Below are 21,825 nucleotides of genomic sequence, written 5' to 3' on the forward strand. Positions count from 1 at the left end.
CCACAGCAATTATCCAATAACAGAGACGCAGCCACAGAACCTTTGGACCCGTGTTTACAATCCAACCTTCATCACCTCAGGAAAGGAAAGGAAACGCAGCAGTTGTTGTTTTTAAAGTGCGTGTGTTTGTGTTTTCATCCTGTGTCCTCATGATTAATTCTACAGAAGCAACCTGCTTTTATTTTGTCACCACTGTGGGCATGGATGACAATTAGTGGATAAAGATGTTGTTAAAACACACAAATCCCACAGACACACACACATCTGATTTACTACAGTAGTGTGACAAGGCCTCATTACAGTGGTTCTGCCTCAGGAGTCCGATCAAAGCTGATCTGTGGTCAGAGAGAAAGAGACAGATTGTCAGTCTGACAGCAGACGAGTTTCTTTTCGGGTTTCAGGCCACAGATTCTAGATAAAACTCGATTTTAAACTAGTTCTAAACTATGTGAGCAATGTAAGAGTAATACTGGAACGACACGTATGAGCTGCGTTGACGCCGGGCGGGGGGGTGTGCCCACGGTTCAAGTCGAGCAGGACCTGTGTTTGCATGGATCAGAATCAGGGTTTATTGCCAAATAGGTTTACACATCCAGGGGATTTGCTGTGGTGTGTTTTGTGGAAGCCTTAATATCAAAATATCAAAAAGAGAACCAAATATAAAATATAACAAATATGATAAACACAAGAATGAATGTATTAATGTGGTGCAGCTCAGGTTTCCAACTAATTTAACTGAGCAATAATCATTTTCCATCTGTGCACTTTCAACTTCAATACTTTTACAATAGATATATTCTGTTTCCATTGTATACATTGTTTTCTAATCATTATATTTCTTTGTGTTTATATTCCATCTTTACTTTGACTTTTGCTTGTTACTTTCACTATTCTCTTTGGTGCTGTAAGACGTAGATCTTCCACAGTGGGAATAATAGAGGAATATCTTTTCTTATCTTATCTATTCTACCCGTCACAACACGATGCAGTGGATGTACATGCGAGTTCTACTTGACAGAAGCGAAGGAAGGTGGAGGAGAGATTGGAAACGAGAAAGAAAACAAAGACAAAGAAAACAGATGAGACATGAAACCTGAAAAAGTGTTTTATAAGAGAAAAGGAGGTGAAGGGAGAAAGATTCATGACGGAGCTAATGAAAGAAACACCGGGTGTCTGCTGTTGACAGCTCAGGGTTAAAGGGCTTCCATCTTCTTTTTTTTTTTTGCACTCTCACTTTCCCTGGCGATGTGTGACTGGGCCTCCGTGGTCTTTTGTGTCCCTGCGGTGTTACGTAAGCCACGTGGGCTGCACAGACAGACAGCGAACAGAGGAGCGGCCTGTGGAGCTGAAGGAACCGCTCTGTTCACAGGCTTGTCCAACTGGACGGAGGACAGCGGCCCACAGAGCAGGGCACTGAGGAGAATTCAACCAGGGTGGGAAAACTACCACCGGCATCCAAGCTTCGCCAGAGCGAGGATGAAGCTGGTGCGTAGCCGCACTTGATTTGAAAATGTGCTCTGAAAAATCGAGTTAGTGAGGAATTTCCAAGATGTCTGTTTGATGTGCTGGTAGGAGAAGGTCCTGGAGAAAGAGGAGAAGCAAAGATCAAGGGAGTATCGAATGAGAGGAAGGAGAGGAAATAAGAGAAGCTGGTAAAGGAAGCAGGTGAGCAAGTGAGGAAGCACAGGAGCTAAAACAAGAAGTGAAGTGAAACTGGAGCGTTCTGTCTTCTGCTGACCGAGCAGATTTAAAATCGACCTCAAAAACAACTGGAACAAAACAGAAAATCCAGTTCTTCTTTTTGATTGTGTTGACATCTTTGAAAATCCCAGAGAAGACCTGCTTCTTCCTCTACAATATCTTTATTGGTTTGTCATTTATTTCAAATTCACCTTTCCAGACCCACTAGATAGGACATTAAATAAAGCCCAACCTCCTTCTGACAAAATAATTCTGAAGACGTCACATTAGGATCTGAGAAGTTGTTCTGGTGACTGTAAGGTGACTTCTTGAGGAGGAGGACAGAAGGAGGAGGAGAAGAAGGAGGGAGGGAGGGAGGAAGGAAAGAGAGGAAGCTTCCCGTCACCTTTAGGTCTCTGTGGATGACGGGCGTCTTGCATTGGTGCAGCCGGGCCACGGCCTCGCAGGTGTCACAGAAGACGTGAAGGACCTCGGCCTCACTGAAGCCCACGTTCAACCGCTGGTTCATCTGCTTCACCACCTGACCGGCTGCAGGAGAAGACAGACGTCAGGACTCAACACGTCAGGCTGCAGTGATTTAACCCTCGTGCAGTATTTGTTAAAATAGGTTTCAGTTTTCCGTTGCTTACATTCATACGTGGGTGTTTGGAGGCCTATGAGGTTTTTAATCAAACCCTTATGACAAAGAAATGTAAGTGAGGTTTGATATTTTACAGCTAAAGAATAAGATTGATTATAAATACCCATAAATAGAAAGAAAACACAAATGCAAACAAATATATAGAATTTTAGTAATTTGTTTATCGTGTAAAATAAAGCTTTTCATATCTGCAAACATAAACACAGACATGTATGTGAATCGATGTAATTTCTACTATAGAAATCTAAATTCTAAAGTCCTCTCATTATCACTGAGAATCAGCTCAAACCATATTTTAGAGTCACAAGCATTTACAAAATAAAGGAAATCTGTTGTTGGAGTACGTGACAGTAACTTCTCCTTCTAGCTGACACACAGCGTTACGTTTCAAGGACAACAGTGTGTGCAGACATTTGTCCTAAAATAACCCTAATGGAGCCTGACCCACATGAAACCCAGAGGTCACAGATATAAGTAAGAAAAACCACAGCTTCACTGAAGTAGAACAGATTTTGTACCTTTACAGTACTCCATGAGGATCAGGACCTCCCACACGCTGTCGGACACGGGACTGATCGTAGAGTCCAGGTAGCCGACGATGTTCTTGTGGCCCGAGAGCTCCTTCTGCACACGGGATCAAGAGGTGGACGTTTATTAAAGAAGGTGTGAAACAGCAAGATTAAAGAAAACAGGATCCATGTAGGTTCCACGTCCTCAACAATTAGGTGATAAAGTACACGTGTGGATTGCTGACATGCACTCGAGCCTGCTTCAATACACACTGAGGAGTATTCATGTTGGGACTTGTTTCTCCTGTATTTGCTCGGCAGTAAGAAGTTGCTTCTTTATTGAAAATGAGGGATTCAAACCGACGTGAATGAAGTTAATCCAAAGCTTTGATTCTGCTTTGCGAGTCTCCGTGACATTTGCTCACACCCCTCGTCCTGGTTTCACTCTGTAAATCTATGGAAACCACTTTCAAATAAGACCAACGGAGAAGAAATACTGCCTGTGACGGCATCTTTACTGAGCACATTCCAAAAGGTTCACCGTCCAGCTGAATCCGGTCCAGCCTCGTCGTCAATGCTTTTCTGTATTCTTTCATGTTCTTGCAACACGCTGATCTCTCCTAACTCCGCTAATCTTTCCTAACTTGATTAATTCACTGGATTAAAGCATCAGTGTCTCTTGTTTGTTTGCTGGATCGCAGCACGAGGAGAGAGAGCGAGCGCTGTGTGTTGTGGAAACCGACACACACACACACACACACACACCGAAGGCAACGTCCCAACAGGCCAGAGCTGTGTCAGTGTTTAAGGTCAGCTCTGTGTGTGTGTGTGTGTGTGTGTGTGCGCGCGCGCGCGCGCTACACATTGTTCCAGCTGATGAGGCAGTCAACAGACACACACAAAGCTGGCCAAACAGCTCAGAGTGAGCCGTTCACTGACACACTGGGGTCAAACGTTCAAGACGAGACATCTGCTGTTGTCCAAGTCCTACAAGTCTCCTGGTTTCACAGATTTAACCTATTTCACTTTGAAGGACATGAAACACGTCGACTTATTATTAGCTGTGATCACAGGAGTGACACCTCTGCCTGATATATTTAAGTCGAGTGGGTGAATTCAGCTCCGGCCAGATTTGGAATGCTGGAAAACAGGACTGGTTAGAAAAGGTGGAATGAAGACATGCATGTGCACCTTCCTTAATGAGGGGTTGTGTTCCATTTGAAAAAGTAATTATGTGCTTAAGTTAAATACCTGAAAACTGAGAATCTGATGATGAGGACAACGTGTTCACATTAAACCCTCCGAGCACAGGAAGTGAGAGGAGCCCGTTTTCCACTCACTGCAGCCAAAACTAAGACTTGTGCTGCTTTGAGACATGAACTGAAGTCCGAGCATTTTCCTGAAATTTCCCGGAGGATGCAAATGTTTGACTCCGTTACTTTGGACATTTTCAGGAACTTTTTCCAATGTCTGGAAGAGCCCAAGTGAGAATACAGCAGAATAATTAATTTGCGTGTGATCGTGTTGATGCGCGTCATGAATGTTTTTCTGTTGTTGTGAACTCCTGAAAAAAGGCCAGACCCCATTATCTTTGATTAATATTAGAGGAAATCAAAATGAATGCGAAATTGGCAAAGCCCTTAGAATGAAGACAAGCAGGAAGACGGCGACGCAGCTCTTACCATGATAGTGATCTCTCTCTTGTAGACGTTCAGATCCGGGACGTTGTTGACGTACATGCGCTTGAGAGCGCAGCGCACGCCGCTGTGCGTACGAGCCAGAAACACCACAGAGAAGCCTCCTGGGAAAAAATACACAAGATGACGAGTTGACGTTACATCAGCAGATTTTTTTTGTCTTTTCATACATTTTACAGCAGCTCAAGTTATTTCACAACAGTGATTCCCCCCCCATCCCCCGAAACCACTCAACTCCACACACACAGATATGTTGAGCTGCCCATGAAAAGACATTTCATGCCCCAGTTGTGTTGTTTTTCATTGTAGAAAGAAAATCTGTCAATCCAATTAAATATAATCAAAGATTTATAAAAGGTTTCCATAAGCTGTTATTTAGCAGCAGCAGCTAACTGCCGTCTTATTTCTTGTAGAAGCATAAGCTCATTTAGCTCTGGCCAATCTCCAGCTGGGTCTAATCCTGGAGTAAATGAAGTCACTTGATTTATAAAACACACAAAGGATTTACCAGACTACGATATGAAGCTGAAATGACCCTGGGTGAGAGGAGTTTGCTGTTAAATAGGATGTTTAGACGTGAGGTGTTTAACCAGGTGCCACAAGCTGCTGTCCCTGTCCTGTCCCGGTCTCTGAGTGAGAGGACACACACTGGGACAGGACAGCACCCGCGTCTCATTAGAAGAGGTTCCCTGAATCATTGAGTGGCGGGCATCAAAGTCCACGGACCAGCGAGGAGAAAAAGAAAAGATCCACAATGGCGAGCTTGTTCCCTAACAAGTTACCTTGGGTCATCTGAAAAAACAGCATGGATTTGGACTGGGAATGAGCAGAAAGGGGGCGGGGGGGGGTTAAAGTGACCAGTGAACACAAAGGCCTGCATTGAAGAGTCCATCAGCTTTATGTTTAAAAACAAATCTCAGGAGCTGTGTTGTGAGGACGGTTGAACCTGTGCGTTCCCACAGGCCTGTGAACTGAGGTTCCAGCACCTGCAACTCACAGCCAACATAAAAACACACTCAGGCACAGTGTTTGCATGTTGTCACAACAGTGAGAGTTACTGTAGCACACATCAGATTTGGGGGGGGGGGGGGGGGGACGGGGACTGGTGCCGTCCTGCAGCACAGGGGAGGGAACAGGCGGCCAATCAGACAAGCCGCTATGGCAGCGCTGCAACTGAACACAGTGGAGGAGAGCAGCCGATTGTGTAACAGCAGAAACCACCATGAAGCACCCGAGTGACACTTTAACTCCACTTGTCCATTTTCTTTCTCAATAATTCTCCCCGTTCACACTTGTGCACGCCGATGTGAACAAGCAGCAGATTGATGACTCGTCTACTCGGCAGAGGAGGGAAGCAGCGGCAGGTCAGTATCGTTCGGTGCCTGTGATACTGTGAAAAAAAAGGAAGTATCGGTTCTCGTGACATTCCAAAATAAGACCCATCTTTGTTTCTCCCCCGTCCATATTTAGAATTCAGCCCTGGAGTTTGCAAACTTCTACTGGCTTTAGAACAAGGTCAATAGAAATGCTGCTGATGGGATAAAACAACAACAAGCAGCTTATAAAATATAATGCTGATGATGCTGACACACAAACACACACAAAATGATTTAAAACCAAGTAGCAGAAAGACCCTGTTTCTCTGAATGGAGCAGTCACCGGCAGTTTTATCCTCAGACCTGCTGCCATTTCAAAAAAGAATGGAAACACAGACCGAAACTCTGCCAAGACAAAGAACCTGAGCCGGAGCTGTTTACACCTGCTGGACGCTGCTTGTTGATCTGCCTTGGGTCGGCGCTGTGCGCTAAGGTCAGCGTGATGGTCACTCCAAACCGGAGTGCCGGGGTTTACATTGATTTCCTGTAACAAGGCACTTAAGTGCGGAGCCACCCAGAGACTTGGGGGGGAACTGAATCATGTGACATAGTCTTGTGAGAGGACCGACTTTTAAAAATAACAGGACGAGGACTTTCAGCGAACTCTAAGCGATGATACGTGATGCAGACTCTGCTTTATGACCCTGGTGTGTATGGAAAAAAACCGACCAGTGAGTCGTTCCCAGGCTTTATGTACACACAGATGTAGGATTGCAGACAGAGCTGACATCAACTTTAAGGAGATAATGCAGGCAAGAACATGTGGGGGGGATGATTAGACCGGATGACAGATTTCACAAGGCAAAATCCATTTGCTCGGGCGAAGGGCCAGGAAGCTGAAAGGAGCCGGCTGTTTCAGCGTGGACAAGAGACAAAGGAGCAGCTAACCTTCTCTGGAAAACTGAACACTGAACCAACTGGGAAGCTCCACTCCCACTGTGTTGCCTTAGACCTAATGCAGACTGAAAAACATGTATCGTGTCAGACTGTCACGTTCACCTGGAAGGGGCCAAATGACAAGTGGTCTCAGATACAAGACACGAGACAATTCCCTGTTCGGGAGATTCACGATTGGTGCGAATACTCTGCTCTGAATCTTCAAGGTCCTTGAACTGTTGTCGTCTATAACTCACCGCAAAACTTGTGTTGCAGCCTCTGTCAAGGACGGCACACAAGGTCGATGTGTTCTGGAACTACAGATGATCTATGACGACGAGCACGAGCACAGATTCTGGGCCAGCTGCAGGAGTTTCAAGGTGGGAACACGAGGTAAAAGGCTAGTTCATGGTCGGACCGTGATACAGACATGAAGTGGGTGTCTTGGTTACAGCTCGGTTTTAATATCCTATCAACACCACAGTGTCTCTCTCCTGTCAGTCGGCATAACACTGGTACTTTCCACTGACAGTGTCATGTAGTTCTCAGCAGCAGAACAAAGGAAAACACCTCACACCAAAGCTGAGAGTATCTGAGTCGCACTCCCTCCTGATGATGTAATAGCAACGGGTCATGTCAAACAGTATTTAAAGAGCAATGGTTCTATGGGAAATATCCAAGACCGGCTTTCTCACGTTCAACTATAATAGAAACAATTGTTATGCACTAGAATTTATATTATAGAGGAGAAACCTCAGACTGAATTCTTGACCATCCCTTCATGAGATTCTCTGACACTAGCTGTTACGTGTCTGTCAGTACAAACCGACGCCGGCAGCCATTGTTTCGTTTGGTCAAGTTAAGAGAAGACAAGAGGCCTCAGTCCAGGACATCCGGACAAATGCTTCATGTCGGCCTGCTGCGGGACTGACGGGGTGGGGGGGGGGCGTTATGCTCCAGGATCTGGTTCTCACTAAATCTCCACCCTGAGCCTTTTGTTGCCCCCGGACGACTATGCCAGCCATGCAAGTGGTACACTGTTGAGTGTATTATTCTCCTGAGTGGCTCCGGGATGGGATGATGGGTTTCACAGGGGCTTTGTGCGCAGCATACCAACTTCCTGGACAAATGAGGAAAACCGACAACACTGTCCCTCACTGTACAGGAGGCTGGATTCAACCAGCGACAACAAACAAAGCTGTCTGCAACCGACACTGGCTTCACTGATGCAAACATTAACATGCCACGAAACAACAAGGTGCTTGGGTGGGAAATGCAAATATCATCGTGTGTGTGGAGCAGACAGGGTAAATGATGAGATGCTCACGAACATCAACAACTAAAACAAACTGTCGACAATATACCATTTGATCAATGAGGATTTGATAAACAGATTCTGGGTTAATCAATATTTGATTTAACGTTATTTAACCTCAACCTTGAGAGACAAGTAGATGTGGCTTGTATTAAAAAAGGTATTTGCCATTTATGGTGTTTTCCATTACCATGAATTGCTTAAAATGTGGCAGCGCACACCTGCCCCCCCCCCTCCCCTTGAACCGGGTGTGCAGCATACATGTTCACAACAGCCACCCCCCCCGCCCCCAGCAGCAGCTACACCCACTGGATCTTAATTCCGTGGGAAACACTGGGACCTGATAAATCCGCACATTGCTCCCCACATGTTTGAATCACTGCGGCCCGATTTGACAGATGACCGAGAAAAAAAAATCTAAAGACGATTAGATCCACATCTAAATTACAGAGCGATAATACAGCCCGGCCATGTTTCTCATGCACAGACGTGTAAGTGAAACCTTTCAGGGTGCCAGAGCACAGCTGACGGGCATGTCCGACGCTCAGCACCCATTAGTCACGTCTCATCGTCGTTGTTCCTGCTCGCCCGTTTCCTGGCTGCACCGCTGAGAGGCTCCTGAAGGGCTTCAGCGTGAGGACGTGGTCAGTTGTCAGTGACAGTTGGACGGAAAACCCCCGCACCCATCAGGCCAAGAGGAAAGGTGGTGGTGGGGGGGTGGTACTGACATTAAAGCCTGTGACTGAGTGAGGGCTGTAATTATCGGAGAACTTTCCTCTGCATCCAGCACGAGGGACCCTGACATCACTCCTGACTAACTGGGACGGTCACAGCCCACATGACAGCTCGTGGAAGAGGCTTGAAAGAGGAGCTCAGCAGCCTCTTGCGAAACAGAGACTCCGCATTGCCTTGTGATATAGGCAAGAATAAAAAAAAAAAGAAATAAAACTTCAGAAGTGGTAGAGAAGTCTCTCAGCGAGGAAGGATTAGAGGATTAAGTAACACGCTGCAAAGAGAGAGGATGCATTTATAGTTTCTGCTCAGCATAAAAAAAAAAAAAAAAAAGGCACAGATGTTCTTCCTCTGCCGCATGATGTCATCTGTGATAACAAACCACTCTCTGACTGACATCTGTTTTTTCCCTCTTCATCATTCTAACCCACTGCGTTTTACTTTAGCAAGCGCGAAGTCTTTTAAGAACCGCAAACTAAGAGTGTAGTTCAACTGACAGTGCCTCCGTCAGCAGGGGGGGGGGGGGGGGGGGGGGGGGGGGGGAAGAGGGGGAAATGCCGTTTCTTTTTGAAGCAGACTGGGGTATTTCCTCCAGCCTCCACCCCCCACCCCCCATCCTCTAACATGAAACCCACAACACTTCCCCTGCAAGTCTTCATAGCTTTACGATAAGTGTAACTTTAACTTAAGTTGCATGTGGTTGCACTGAATTACAAAAACTGTTTGAAGGACTCCTCAGGGACTTTGTTAAATTATGTAAAGTTCAACATTTTTCCCCACTGCTAAACGATTAAAATGAGAAATTTAGACAACAGTGTTATGTGTCCTTCTTTCACCTGCATATCTTCACATGGCCTTCTTCACCAACATCCCCTCAAGTGAGTGTTATTTCACAGAAGGGATCCTCTGTAGTAGAAGATATATAAATTACTTTTGCATTGACATGGAAGTAAAATGATAAGAGGTAAAAACCTGTAGTTGTGGTATTCATGAATAAGAAATCAAGTATTTTGAGTAATAAATATACGATTGAATATCTCACTGGTCATCTTGAGGCTTCAGTGAAGCAGCCACAAGATCTCACATATTCAATCAGATCTGAAGCAACTCACGTTTCTGATCTATTCGATTACAGCTTTTCACTCTAGTAGAATCATTGACATTTTCTTTACCATCCAGAGATTTAACAAACTATTAGATTAATTACTGTTTGTCTTTGACCAATAAGCATTGAAGCTGCTGAGGCTGTAATCATCAGCCACACTGGAAAATAAACCTGATATGTATTGACGCCAATGATAGAATCTTTCTGAAGTACGGTTCTTACACAGATAAATTATCATTCACAAATTGATGTGGAAACAGTCTCAACAAAGACAAACCACACGCTGCTCGAGGCTGCAGCACAAACACGGCCTCCTAAAAAAAAAAAAAGTAACGACACCAAAACCTAATCCAAAGCAAAGTTCTTCCATATGGTTCTTCCATCTTCAGGGACCTGGTGTCTGATACCTTCAGTTCTACTCGTGGAGATGCTTCCTTCTTGTGGACTAACAGGTGCCAGATTCTCCACAGCTAACGTAGGAAATGGATTTCCATTAGCGGGCGTCGGGGCCCTCGCCAGTTTGCCACGCCGTGCCAGCTGCTCCTGCTAATTACCAATAACGACTTTTTGATCCCCTGCGCTTTAGGAAATCCTCTGAGATTTGCTATTACACAGACTAATGCGGAAAGAAACTTTTTGTTGTTCAGCTGATTAATGCTGCGGCCAAACATGCCATTTGGTAAGTGGGAAACTGAAGGTACATCAAAGTCCAGGCAATCTCACGTGTGGGTTTCAGAATGTAGGAGCAAAATATACCCAGGTTTCATACTGGGAACCAATATAAAAGGTTGGGATGTCTTACTTTCATCAGCTCATCCGACCTGAGACAGTTTGACCTACAAAGAGCGACTTCAGGCCGGTGTCTTAAGATCACTGCTTAATCTGTTTCACTCGAGTCGACCGGAGTTACGCGACAGCAACTCTCAGAGAACCATCAAGGTGCTCAGCCTGAAAATAAAACAGTCACTTTTTTTTTTAACTCTAACAAGCAGGTGAGGAATTCTGCACTCTGCGAGCTTCTCACTGGCAGAACACCGCACCACCTTGTCATTTCTTTTTCTGGCCCTTTCAAGGTATAAAAACCTACCCCGGGTTTTTAATGATAGATTTATTTGAAAGATAAATATTTGCTGAAGATGCGCAAGTTTTAATTTGGAATTTAAAGCAACTTAACAGAAACTGTCGCCTAAGTTCCCTCCGAGACAAAGTCTAGCATGCACAGCCATAGCAGGGATATGAAAACGGTTGTTTCGGGTCAGATATTTGTTTACTTTCTGAGGTGAAGGTGGCGCTCTGCCCAAACAGAGGTGGTGGTGGTGGTGGTGGTGACATGCTGCAGGCAAACTGGACTGAAATGAATGAAAGGTGCATTCAGAAAACAGCTGATAACCTCAACCTGGGAACGGGACTTTCATCTCAAGGTTTTCAAGGACACAACACTCAGCTAAATTCTGGTGTGCACAGTCACTCCTGTGTTACAAGTGAGAACACTCCGGCCTCTCACTGCAGTTTATCTCATTCCCACCCTGACGGAGGTGAAAGATGCGAGGAGCTTTTAAGTGTGCGGAGAGGTCTTTCTTCCATAAAAGGTTGGTGCAGCAACAACTGTCCATGTTTTTATATCCTGGGCTTAGTGAGCTGCGAGGTTCTGGCAGCTGGTTCTCATTCATCAAACCTCAACAGGGCTTAGAACTGAGCCGGCAGACACAAGTGGCCGTTGCTTCGGAGGCTTTAAGGGTGAAAAGGGGAACGAGACAGAGGTGCTGCAGAAGGAGAAGGACACAGGTTGTTATCATCACCGACTGTAAAGACGGACGACGCATCTCCACTTCCTCCCGATATTCAAACATGCCGAATCCAGCCCAAATAGTCTGCTTCATAAGACCAGAGTGACGGGATGGCACCAACTTGTTTACAGTTCCCACAGCCTCCGTCGTTAAGATTGAGCCAATCGCTCGTCACTTCTGACTCATCGTCCAATCCGGTGTGGTCGTGCATTAATCACACGTGTGCTCACATACAGACTGTGATCAGCGTCAAACGTGTACTTAAGTGTCTGGAAAAACGGGCCTCCTCTAGCAGCAGGCCGGGAAACAGGTTTTTATAAGTCCTGAAGGCTTATGGACGGAAACACCCGAGTGAAATATCGACATTCATGATTTCTGAATATTTACATTTAGACAGATTTGGAAGCTGTTTGGTGATAAACTCTGACCGACGGACTTGAAGGACAAACTTTTTCACTACAGAAAAAAAAACAAAAAACAGATTGGTGTTGTCTCTGGTTCCAAAAGACACTTGTGACTAAGACATCTCCCAGGATGAGGAGTTACGAAACGTTGAGCTCTGACACAAGAGCAGAATATGACCTTGTTCTAACACTGAATTAGATTTAACTGAATACAGGAACAATGTTAATTTGCACTGAAGTGAAATGTTGTACTGTCCATGTCAAAGCCTTCCTGTTTGGAGTCTCCCTCTGAGCCGAGTTCACACCCACGTTTGGCTCGATGCCCGCCCTCAGATCAGGCGACGATGAATTGGTAGAAAATCATTCATTTGCAGTTTCACCAAACAGTGAGGGGAGGGGCGGGGGGGGGGGGGGACAGTGGCAGAGATGCAGAAACAGAAGGCCTCAATGAGCAAGCACAAAGGCACCGATTCCCATCACGGGACCAAGTGCTGCATCGTACCAGCATTCTTTCTGGGCTCTGGAATAAGACAACAAAAGGGCACAATGTGCCTATTCATCACCAGTACAGTATGCTAATAATGTGCATTCTCACCACCCCCCCCCCTCAATAGGTCATTAATAATAAAAACATCAGAACTGCAGTGATCGATGAAGTCTTATGACAATCACAACAATAAGACCTGCTCTGTGTAAACAATCTGTACAGAGATCTGAAGAGATCGATGTTTTAAAAAAAAGGTATTTAACCTACTCCGTGTTATATTATGATTTTTTTATCTCACTTTTTTAATTTCAAATCAACCCTGATTATATTTTCATTTTATTCTATCGCCTATTTATTGCCACGCTGTACTTTCCACTTGCTCTTTTGTTTTCCTCTTTTTAAATATCTGGCTCCCGTGAAAAAATGATTTGATCCTATCTTATCTTAAATGTAGTATTTATCAGATGCTTCATGGATCCTGACGACAAGAAATGTATTTGGGGGACAGATATCTATGATCTATGTGGTGCAGCTCGATTGGATGTAAGGAGACTGTTGGGTCCTGGTGGAGGTTTGAGCTTTACTAAGTGACATCCCAGTTTCAATCTTTACTCGTCATCATCTGTTTCACAACACGACAACCACAGCTCTTTCCTCACAGAGAGACAAGTTAAGCCCATTGTTAGGAAATACGTCCTCCTAACAGAAAACAGGGTCATGCAAACAAAAGTTGTGCATAACTCAACTTTGACACAATGTGAGGTCATCCTGCGAGCCGCTGTGTTGGCCAATCGAACACACGCAAGGAGAAACAACTGCTGGTTTCCAGAGTTGTAAATTCTTATCTGGCTGTTGTTTTAACTCAGAGCTGCTTCCACACTAAACCGGAGCTGTGAGCAAGGCATCTTTGTAAAAACACCAACCGAGATAAATTGGTTTTTAATCACTATCGTGGGAAAATATTATCACTAGTACTGATTTCAACCACATGACTCAGCCTTTTCACGTTATCTAAACTGCGTCGGACACCAAAAGGGCAGCAGATATCGAAAGTATATTTACTCAACAGTTGGCTTCAGCTTCTATTTATTATCTTCTCAACAAAGAGTTTATCAAACACGATTCCCAAGCGCTTGTCTGGTATAAGCGAGAGAAACATCAGCCGGAACTTCATTTGAACTGATAAAAACAGGCTTTCGGTGAATGCATGGCGTCGGGCCAGATCCCACGAGACAAAGGCCAAGGTGAAGAGGCCACGTGCTCACCGCGAACACACACAAACTGTTTGCACGGAGACAGTGTTTGCGTTTCTTCTGTTTGCACGGTCCGTGGCTCGTCGTGGTCAGCGAGTCGCTTCAGCCGAGGCCAAACGTCTCGCGCCGCCGCCGTCTCCGCAGCCCCGTGACTCACAGAGACAACATGTCAAGATTCCGCTGACAGTGAGCACCCGGGTGAAGTTATGTGAAGTCAGCATGTCGAGAGAAAAAGGGTTTTTTTGTTTAGTGACAGACGTGTGTCATCAGAGACGGACCAGTCAGCTGAGAGGCAGGCTTGATGTGAAGCTCTCCAATGTGAGGAGGGTTAAAAAACTCACAAAGTCTGGAATTACGCAGTGATGAAATAATAAAGTTGCAGCTACAAGCTCGAAAAACTGGAAATGGAACCACCAGCCAAGAGAAAGAGAAATAACCGACGCATGCAAATATTAACCTTGTACCTGCAGCCAGAGGAAGGTACAGCAGACCCGTACCGGTCGTGGTCTGGTCAATTAATAACACTGACATAAGGGCCATTGTGCAAGTTGAGCTGACAAACACCACAGGTTCCAGAGACGGTTATCTGCTGCTGCTCGGCAAATAGCTTGATGAAATATTACCGCGGCAGACCGGAGCAATAACTCTGGGAGCAGTTTGTGAGCCTGCTCTCAAACTGGGACTTTTTTAAAAAAGAATACAAAATCTAGGCTATGACGAGCACATACAGGGAGCCTGACATCGTAGACTGTCTATAAAGACTCACAACGTGTCTCCAACTCCGCCCACTATCCAGAAATGTTGTCAAAATATCCTGCAGACGAATAAATGACGTGATTCCACCAATATACGCGCCCGAGCAGTCGGGTGTCACTCAGCTGTCGAACAAGACGTTGCAGCACATTTTTATATCGTTCGATATCTAAACTGAAACCGAACTTATCAGAAACGCGAACACTTGAACATCAGTGTGATAAGAACGACCTAAAATCACACGGAGGGGGTTTTGTACCTATACTACAGCCAGCCACCAGGGGGCAATTGAGACGCTTTGGCTTCCCTTTTCTATGCAACTGTTTTTATTCACAGTGAAATAAATTTAAACTATTCTTGTGTGCGTAAAGACAAAGTGTCAGGATATGAGAGATCCAGTGTTTCTAGTCTGACGTCTGCAAACGTTGTTGAGCTTTTTGTGCAACTCCCAAACTTGTTCCAAATAGTTTTATCAAATGTATTTCTGTGCATTCCTAGACTTTCCGCGCCGGGACAAGGAACCTGGTGCAGTAAGAGTTAGTGGATGGAGGGTGACATGCTCACAGATGCTTCCTGTTCCCACTTGTCATTTTCTGAGTTCCTCTCGGAGACAGAATCCGACGGAGCTGAGGAGAAACCACAGAGCCTGAAGGGCAGTGGACGGAAATGACTATGTTCCTACTCGATGTAGAAACCATCCCGCTCTGCAGATACACGTGTATCACTGGAAAAAACTGCTCACCGAGTGGTGTCAGGAGCTTTTGAGCTTAATACGAGTTTAATTTGAATATATATTGAAGTGATGTAATGTTTTCCTGCGTTTTCTTTGGTTTCCTTTGTACAGAAAAACTATATCCGAGTGTTCGGGCTTTACGGGGAAACTCGTGCTCCTCATTAAAATGGCACAGCTGCTATGCAACAGTTGAATGAGCCACTCACAAACATCACATGATCCATTCACTATCGAGACATCAGTCGCACAACTGACCCAGTGACACTCAGTGTGCAGCCGCAGGTTTGTCGGCCCCTGAGTAACCAGCCTGGAAACTTACCACCGCTATTTACCTCATCTGGCAACAAGCACGATGAAGAGAACAGGAAGCAACGGATCGATAGCATCAGTTGTGTGTTTTTTTCCGCTCGAGGCCACAACAGCGTTAAATTCACCCTGATATTTGCACCTATTTACCAGCCCAGCGGGTCTTTAAATAGAACAAGACGTCCCACTGAGGGCTGGTTACCCAGAAGCCCAGCGGAGCGGCGGTCGGCTGGTGGTTAGAGGGCCCGTGTTGCTGAGTGGGCAGCGCATGGGACCAGCGCTCGCAGAGTAAAGCTCTCCGCTCCCTCAGCACTCAGGACACCGGAGAGAGCTCCATCTGCACGAGAGCATCCTCAAGCTGCTCCTGCAAGTGTGTGTTTACATTACGAATGCAGAACTGAGTGATTTACCGTGTATATAACGTTACTGTAGCTTGTTCTTGAGTTTTCTATTCTGTGTTTCTTGGCAGTAGGTTTATTCTTGCTTTAAAAAATGCACAGAGAACAGGATTTATCACAAACCGAGGGTCGAGAGTTGAGAGGCTACATCCACGATACTACATTTGAGTTTTAAAATATCGCTTTTGCTACGTTCACTACTACGGAGTTTTTGAGCGCCTGAAAATGATAATTTTGGAAATGCTGCTGGTCCCATTTTAGTTTGAAAACTAAGCACAGCAAAGTAAGAATAAAATAAGACGACACAGGACGGACTCTGAACAGATAGATAGAAACCTCTAGTGGGTCACAGTTATGGTAGAAAGGGATTATGATTGTACAGGTTCTTACTGAAGTAGCATCTTCCATTAGAGAACAAATACTGATTTGGCTCATTGCACTTAATTTGACTAAAAAGTTATTGTTAGAACTCTGCCCCTTCTTCCTGTTTGACACCGTAAATACAACAGGACGCATTTATTGACTCAAGAAGAATTGAAACCTCCTTCTTACACTTCTACGAAAGTTGTCAGTAAAGTAATCGTACATCTGCTCTAGTAGGAAACTGACATTCATCTTTATACCTTAATGAATAAGGTGCGATTTCTCCACTTGTCTTTAATATTTCTAAACGCAGAGGAGGATACTGCACTTCACATTGATTACAGTGCGATATGATTGGCCGAGCAGCGCAGACGGGCCCAGACAGGCCGAGACACCCGGCTCTTACCTGGAGACTCAATGATGAGTAAAGGCCCCAGTGTCACCTTGTTGTCTGCTGGTAGCGGAACCACTTCACATGATTATATGATGACACAGAAGGAATTTAGTGAGATCAGGTTCGTGTTGTGTTCACAGCGCGGTGACACTTGAAGGAACATGCTTGGCCATTTCAGTTATGTTGTCAACACACAGGCTAAATATATTTATTAATATGTCTCTTAACTTTCCAGCTTTTCACACATGAAGCTCCTCTGGGGGAACTCAGTGTCTGTCTGAAAGCAGCTTTTTTTAAATCCTCAAACAACGAGATGTTCTCACGAACCCAGGTCTGAACCAAGGTCTGAGCCAAGGTCTGGACCAAGGTCTGAGCCAAGGTCTGGGCCAAGGTCTGAGCCAAGGTCTGGATCAAGGTCTGAGCCAAGGTCTGAGCCAAGGTCTGAGCCAAGGTCTGAACCAAGGTCTGGACCAAGGTCTGAGCCAAGGTCTGGACCAAGGTCTGAGCCAAGGTCTGGGCCAAGGTCTGAGTCAAGGTCTGAATCAAGGTCTGGACCAAGGTCTGAGCCAAGGTCTGGACCAAGGTCTGGACCAAGGTCTGAGCCAAGGTCTGGGCCAAGGTCTGAGCCAAGGTCTGAATCAAGGTCTGGGCCAAGGTCTGGGCCAAGGTCTGAGCCAAGGTCTGGACCAAGGTCTGAGCCAAGGTCCATGTCTTTATTGCACCGTCTGCATTTGATCCAGTGAGTGTTTGTTTCACATTGTAATTTAGTGAGCGCACTCAAGAATTTGGTGTGACATGTGTTTCCTGTCACCACCACCTACGTGGAACCCTGGTTCAGTTAAAACCGGATAGAGACACCACATCTAGATTTTGGTCCGTTGCTCTGGACCGGGCTCCGAACCTTTCACACCCGATATTCAGGTTCAGTCTAAACTGAAAAGCCTGAGATCTTTTAACAATCCAGTGTCCAGTATAGACTAAACCATATCTGAGAATCTTATTTTGAAGGTTGACTGAACTTTTTCCAGTCAAGTCTCCTCAAGTTACACCTAATTCTGTAGTGACGAGCATTTAAAAAAGAAGACTAAACACTTCCTCGTGGAAAAAAACGACCTTGACGACTAACCGGATAAAAGTGGGACATAAGGAGAAGAGACTCAAACCTTTTATACTCGCCCCCCCCCCCCACCACATTAATCCTCATGCAAACTGCAGGAGAGCTTGTATGAACATGTTGGATGAAGTTTACATGCAGATGTTGACACAGGAGGCTCAGGCTGTTGTTTGTTTGCCACCCACCCCACCCCACCAGAAACAGGATGTAGACCACAGCTGGAAGAGGGGTGGGTTTCAAGTTCTACTTCCAGCCATGTCCCCTGGTGTCCCGGTTTAAGCACGAGAGCCTGGGACAAGGGGGTCTGCGCTCTCTGGGAGACTTTTCTTGGGGAAATTGCTGCAGATGTTCAGGGAGGAAAAAATGTGTTTCTACTGTGGAGTGAAAAGACCAATTACCAGCCCCCCCCCCCCCATAAACAGGAGCGGAGCTGGGGGTTGATCCCGGCAGGAGGAGGACGGGTGTGTACTCACCCTCAGCGACCAGCTCCTCCACGGTCACCTGGTACCGACCCACCGCGAACACTTTCCCGAAGTAGCTGCTGACTCCGGAGCTGCAGCCGGACCCGGCCCCTCCGAGCCCGCCGCTCTCCGACTTCGGCATCCGGGAAAACTTCTTCATCCTTCCGCCCCCCCTTCGCTTCTCTCCCTCTCTCAGTCCACCCGCCTGGTTGCGGAATAAAACCCCCGGTTTGGTGGGTCAATCGAACCGCACAGTCCGGTCCCGTTGAGTCGCTGTCCCCGCGTCCTATCTGCTTATCTGCGGGGCTTTCTCCTCCTGCATGCCCCGCGTCTGGTTCTTCTGGAGGGACCAGTCGCCGGCGGGGGACACGACATTAAAAGGGCACGGTGGATGAGCAGGCGTTAGGCGGGATGATGCACCCCCCCTTCGTCGGCCTCTCGGGGACCACAACACAACACAACACAACACCCCCCCTCTCACAGGCGAACACAAGTGTGGGGTCCGTTAGCTGCTGTGACACATCCCTGCTAGCGAGCTGCAGCCGAGGCTAGCGCGCATGAACTCGGGCGGCGAGCGGGTCAGGAGGCTGCGGGGACAACGGAGCGAGGAGCCGGGGGGCGGGGGGAGGACAAGCGCAGCAAAGCGGCGGGTTAATCAACACCTCCTCCCGGGAGTATATCCAGCCCCGGGGCGACCCTCCTCAAATCGTCCTTGTGGTTCCTCCGCTACCTGTCCACTCCACTGGAGGCTAGTTAGCCCGCTAGCTGCTGCTGCTGCTGCTGCGGTGGTGCTGCTGCTGGTGCTGGTGCTGGTGGTTAGCGGCTGACGAGCGTCGCCAGGCGGCCGAGACGATCCAGGAGCGCGCGGTGGGAGCCCCGGTGCACACACGAGACAGCGGCCGTAGCTTAAGAGGTGTCCCCCGGACGAGGCGCCTTGGCTCGGTCCCTCTGGGTCATCTCCGCTCCCCCGGGTCAGACTCGTGGTTCCTCCCTGACGTTAGGCTGCAGAGCAGGTGGGCGGTTTGTTATTCACCAGAGACAACCGAACGTGACGCGGGCCCCGCCCCCCGCCCGTGTTGTGATTGGTGAGGGGGTGGAGAGTGTATGGAAGAGCAACGGTGCCAGACACAATGTTACCTGACATTTAAAAAAAATAAATAAATACACAATAATATTCAGTCATAATTAACCACAAGATGCCACAAGATACATTATGAGATTCTAAATTAATATTGAAGGGATAGTTCATTATCTCCTCACCACTGTGCTGATGGAGGTGGTGGCTGAAGTGTTTGAGTCCACAAAACACTTTTGGACTTTCAGGGGTGAACAGAGTTGCAGTCAAATCTAATACAATACATCTAATACGAAGTAACTGGTGACCACTTCTTCAAACGTAAAAACAACAACATGCAGCTCCTGTGGTGTCATCAAAGTGTCCAGAAGCCTCGACATTCAAATACGACTGGAAACTGCCTCATTTACACCAATTTTTTTGCCTAAATGTGATTCCTGCACAAACGTGGCTCCAGATGAGGATATCAGAGGAAATTTAGGCTAAAAAGTTGGTAACGACGGCGTTTAAAATTGAATTTGAATCGCAATGCTCGGAAAAGTGGTTCTAGCCCTTTTCCCCTGAGTTTACCTTTCACATTGGAAGAACGCAGGGGGAGTTTGTTCACGTCAAATGATTTTGCAACGACTGAAAAATGTCTGGCACATTCAGGCTAAGGGGCGGAGCCTGTAGGGCAGCAGGAGGCGAAAACATGACGCATAAATTCTGCTGTGGAAAGTTCAGGGTTTTTTGTTTACAGCACATCCACACCCGCATCGGCCCTCATCACCAAAAGCTCTGGAATCGTATTGTATTTCCAAGTTGACGTCTTCGTCAGCGTCTCTTACGTCATAGTGAGATATTTGTATTCTTCCAGTTTCACATCCGTCACTTGTTAGAAACACCATCAACACACTCACTTGCTCACTCGGGCATTTTCCATACGTTTTACTTGGGGGTCAGCAGGAAAAGTTCAGGACAATGTGTGGAGCAACTGACACAGACATTTGCGTTTATATCAGTGCATGTCTGAAAGCAGATTAATCGGCAGCAATTCTGACAACTGAATCCTCTCGTGAGTCATTTGTTTGGACAATAAAGTCCAAAAAGTTCACTGATACCAGCTTCTTGGTTGAATGTATTTTTCCCAACTGTAAAGTAAACACAACTTCTTTGTGTTCTTATTCTAATTCTTATTATTTTTGACTTGATAAGTTGTAATAACGCCCCGTAGAGTTTTCTTTGTAGCTATAACCCTGACATGTACTGTAGCTGTGCCATAACCCCACACTCATATCTCTTGTCTTTGACTTTATCACAAGTCACAAAATATGACGTTTGAAGCCACATTTTATGGAGAAAGCCCGACTTTATTGTTCTCGTCTTGGCAGGAATGTTCTTCCAGAGGAGGCGCCCAGACAATACTCCTCTCTAACTGGGCGGTGTCAGCCACAGACAGTCTGAGCAGTTTGGTGGAGGCAGGAGAAAAATAAAAACAGGCTGGAAAGAATGCAGTGCACAGAGAAAGAAACAAAAGCTCAGGCTGCTCTGGAGCGACGTCGCCTCCTGCCTCACACTTATTATTCAAAATAAAAATCACCATCAAAGCTCTGTCTTCATCTGTGGCTTTGATCTGCCTGTAGAAAGCACTGCTGGTCTTTTTCACATGAGGCTTTTCTTTGGTTATTATGGCTCTAATGATGCAGCCGAGGAAGAAACAACAGTGTGATTTGTCACCAGACGGCGAGGAAGCGGTGTGACAGCTGCCTGCGGCCTTGTGAACAAAAGGCAAGTGTGTGGGCAGGAGGATCCGACACATTACTCCTCGCACTCTCATTTCTTCGCCGTCGAACTCGTGCATCGTCCTCCAGAGTCGAAGAAACCGTCTTCGTCTGTGGATAAGTGGTCGCAATTAGCATATTGAGGTCAGTGGTTGTTGGGGGAGCACATGGCTGAGATGGGGATTACATAAGAGACGAGGAGGAGCAGAGCCGGATCACATGACCGTACAAACCCCCCCTACCTCATGTCTGGATACATCCTGTTTCTACAGGGAGGGGGGGGGGGTTGTTCCCTCCCTGACACACTTATTGTTGTGCTGCTGCCGGTGAGGTGTATGACGCCACCTGTTGGTGTGTGAACACAGAAACACAGACATCAGGACAAACACCCGTCCTGCTGGAACCGGTTCCTGCGGTGACCTCTGACCTCTGACCTCTGACCTCTGACCTCCAAGCACAGCCCACTTACATCTCCCCAAAATCATAAAAAAACAGTTCCTATAGCAACAGTGATCTATGTGACTGTAAAGGGCTGAATAATGTTTTTCACAATCAGTTTCCTAATAATAGTGATTCACAGACAAGG

At 46.3% G+C, this 21,825-nt stretch overlaps 1 protein-coding gene across 6 annotated transcripts in view; it reads right to left on the minus strand.

The window, feature by feature from the left end:
• Positions 1–19,423, minus strand: part of bmp2k (BMP2 inducible kinase) — a 37,419-nt gene extending 17,996 nt beyond the window's left edge. For 5 of the 6 annotated variants that reach the window (XM_034595408.1, XM_034595410.1, XM_034595407.1 and 2 more), the window contains exons 1-4: positions 18,417–19,423; positions 4,533–4,651; positions 2,860–2,965; positions 2,087–2,229 (exon numbers count right to left, since the gene is read on the minus strand). In XM_034595408.1, the coding sequence (XP_034451299.1) occupies positions 2,087–2,229; positions 2,860–2,965; positions 4,533–4,651; positions 18,417–18,564 (516 nt within the window). In that variant the 5' untranslated portion in view covers positions 18,565–19,423. The remainder of the gene's footprint in view (positions 1–2,086; positions 2,230–2,859; positions 2,966–4,532; positions 4,652–18,416) is intronic. The other variant, XM_034595404.1, reaches the window with a different exon arrangement.
• Positions 19,424–21,825: the final 2,402 nt, after the last annotated feature.

Source organism: Hippoglossus hippoglossus, chromosome 9, assembly GCF_009819705.1.
Source record: "Hippoglossus hippoglossus isolate fHipHip1 chromosome 9, fHipHip1.pri, whole genome shotgun sequence".
NCBI classification, from domain to species: Eukaryota; Metazoa; Chordata; class Actinopteri; order Pleuronectiformes; family Pleuronectidae; genus Hippoglossus; species Hippoglossus hippoglossus.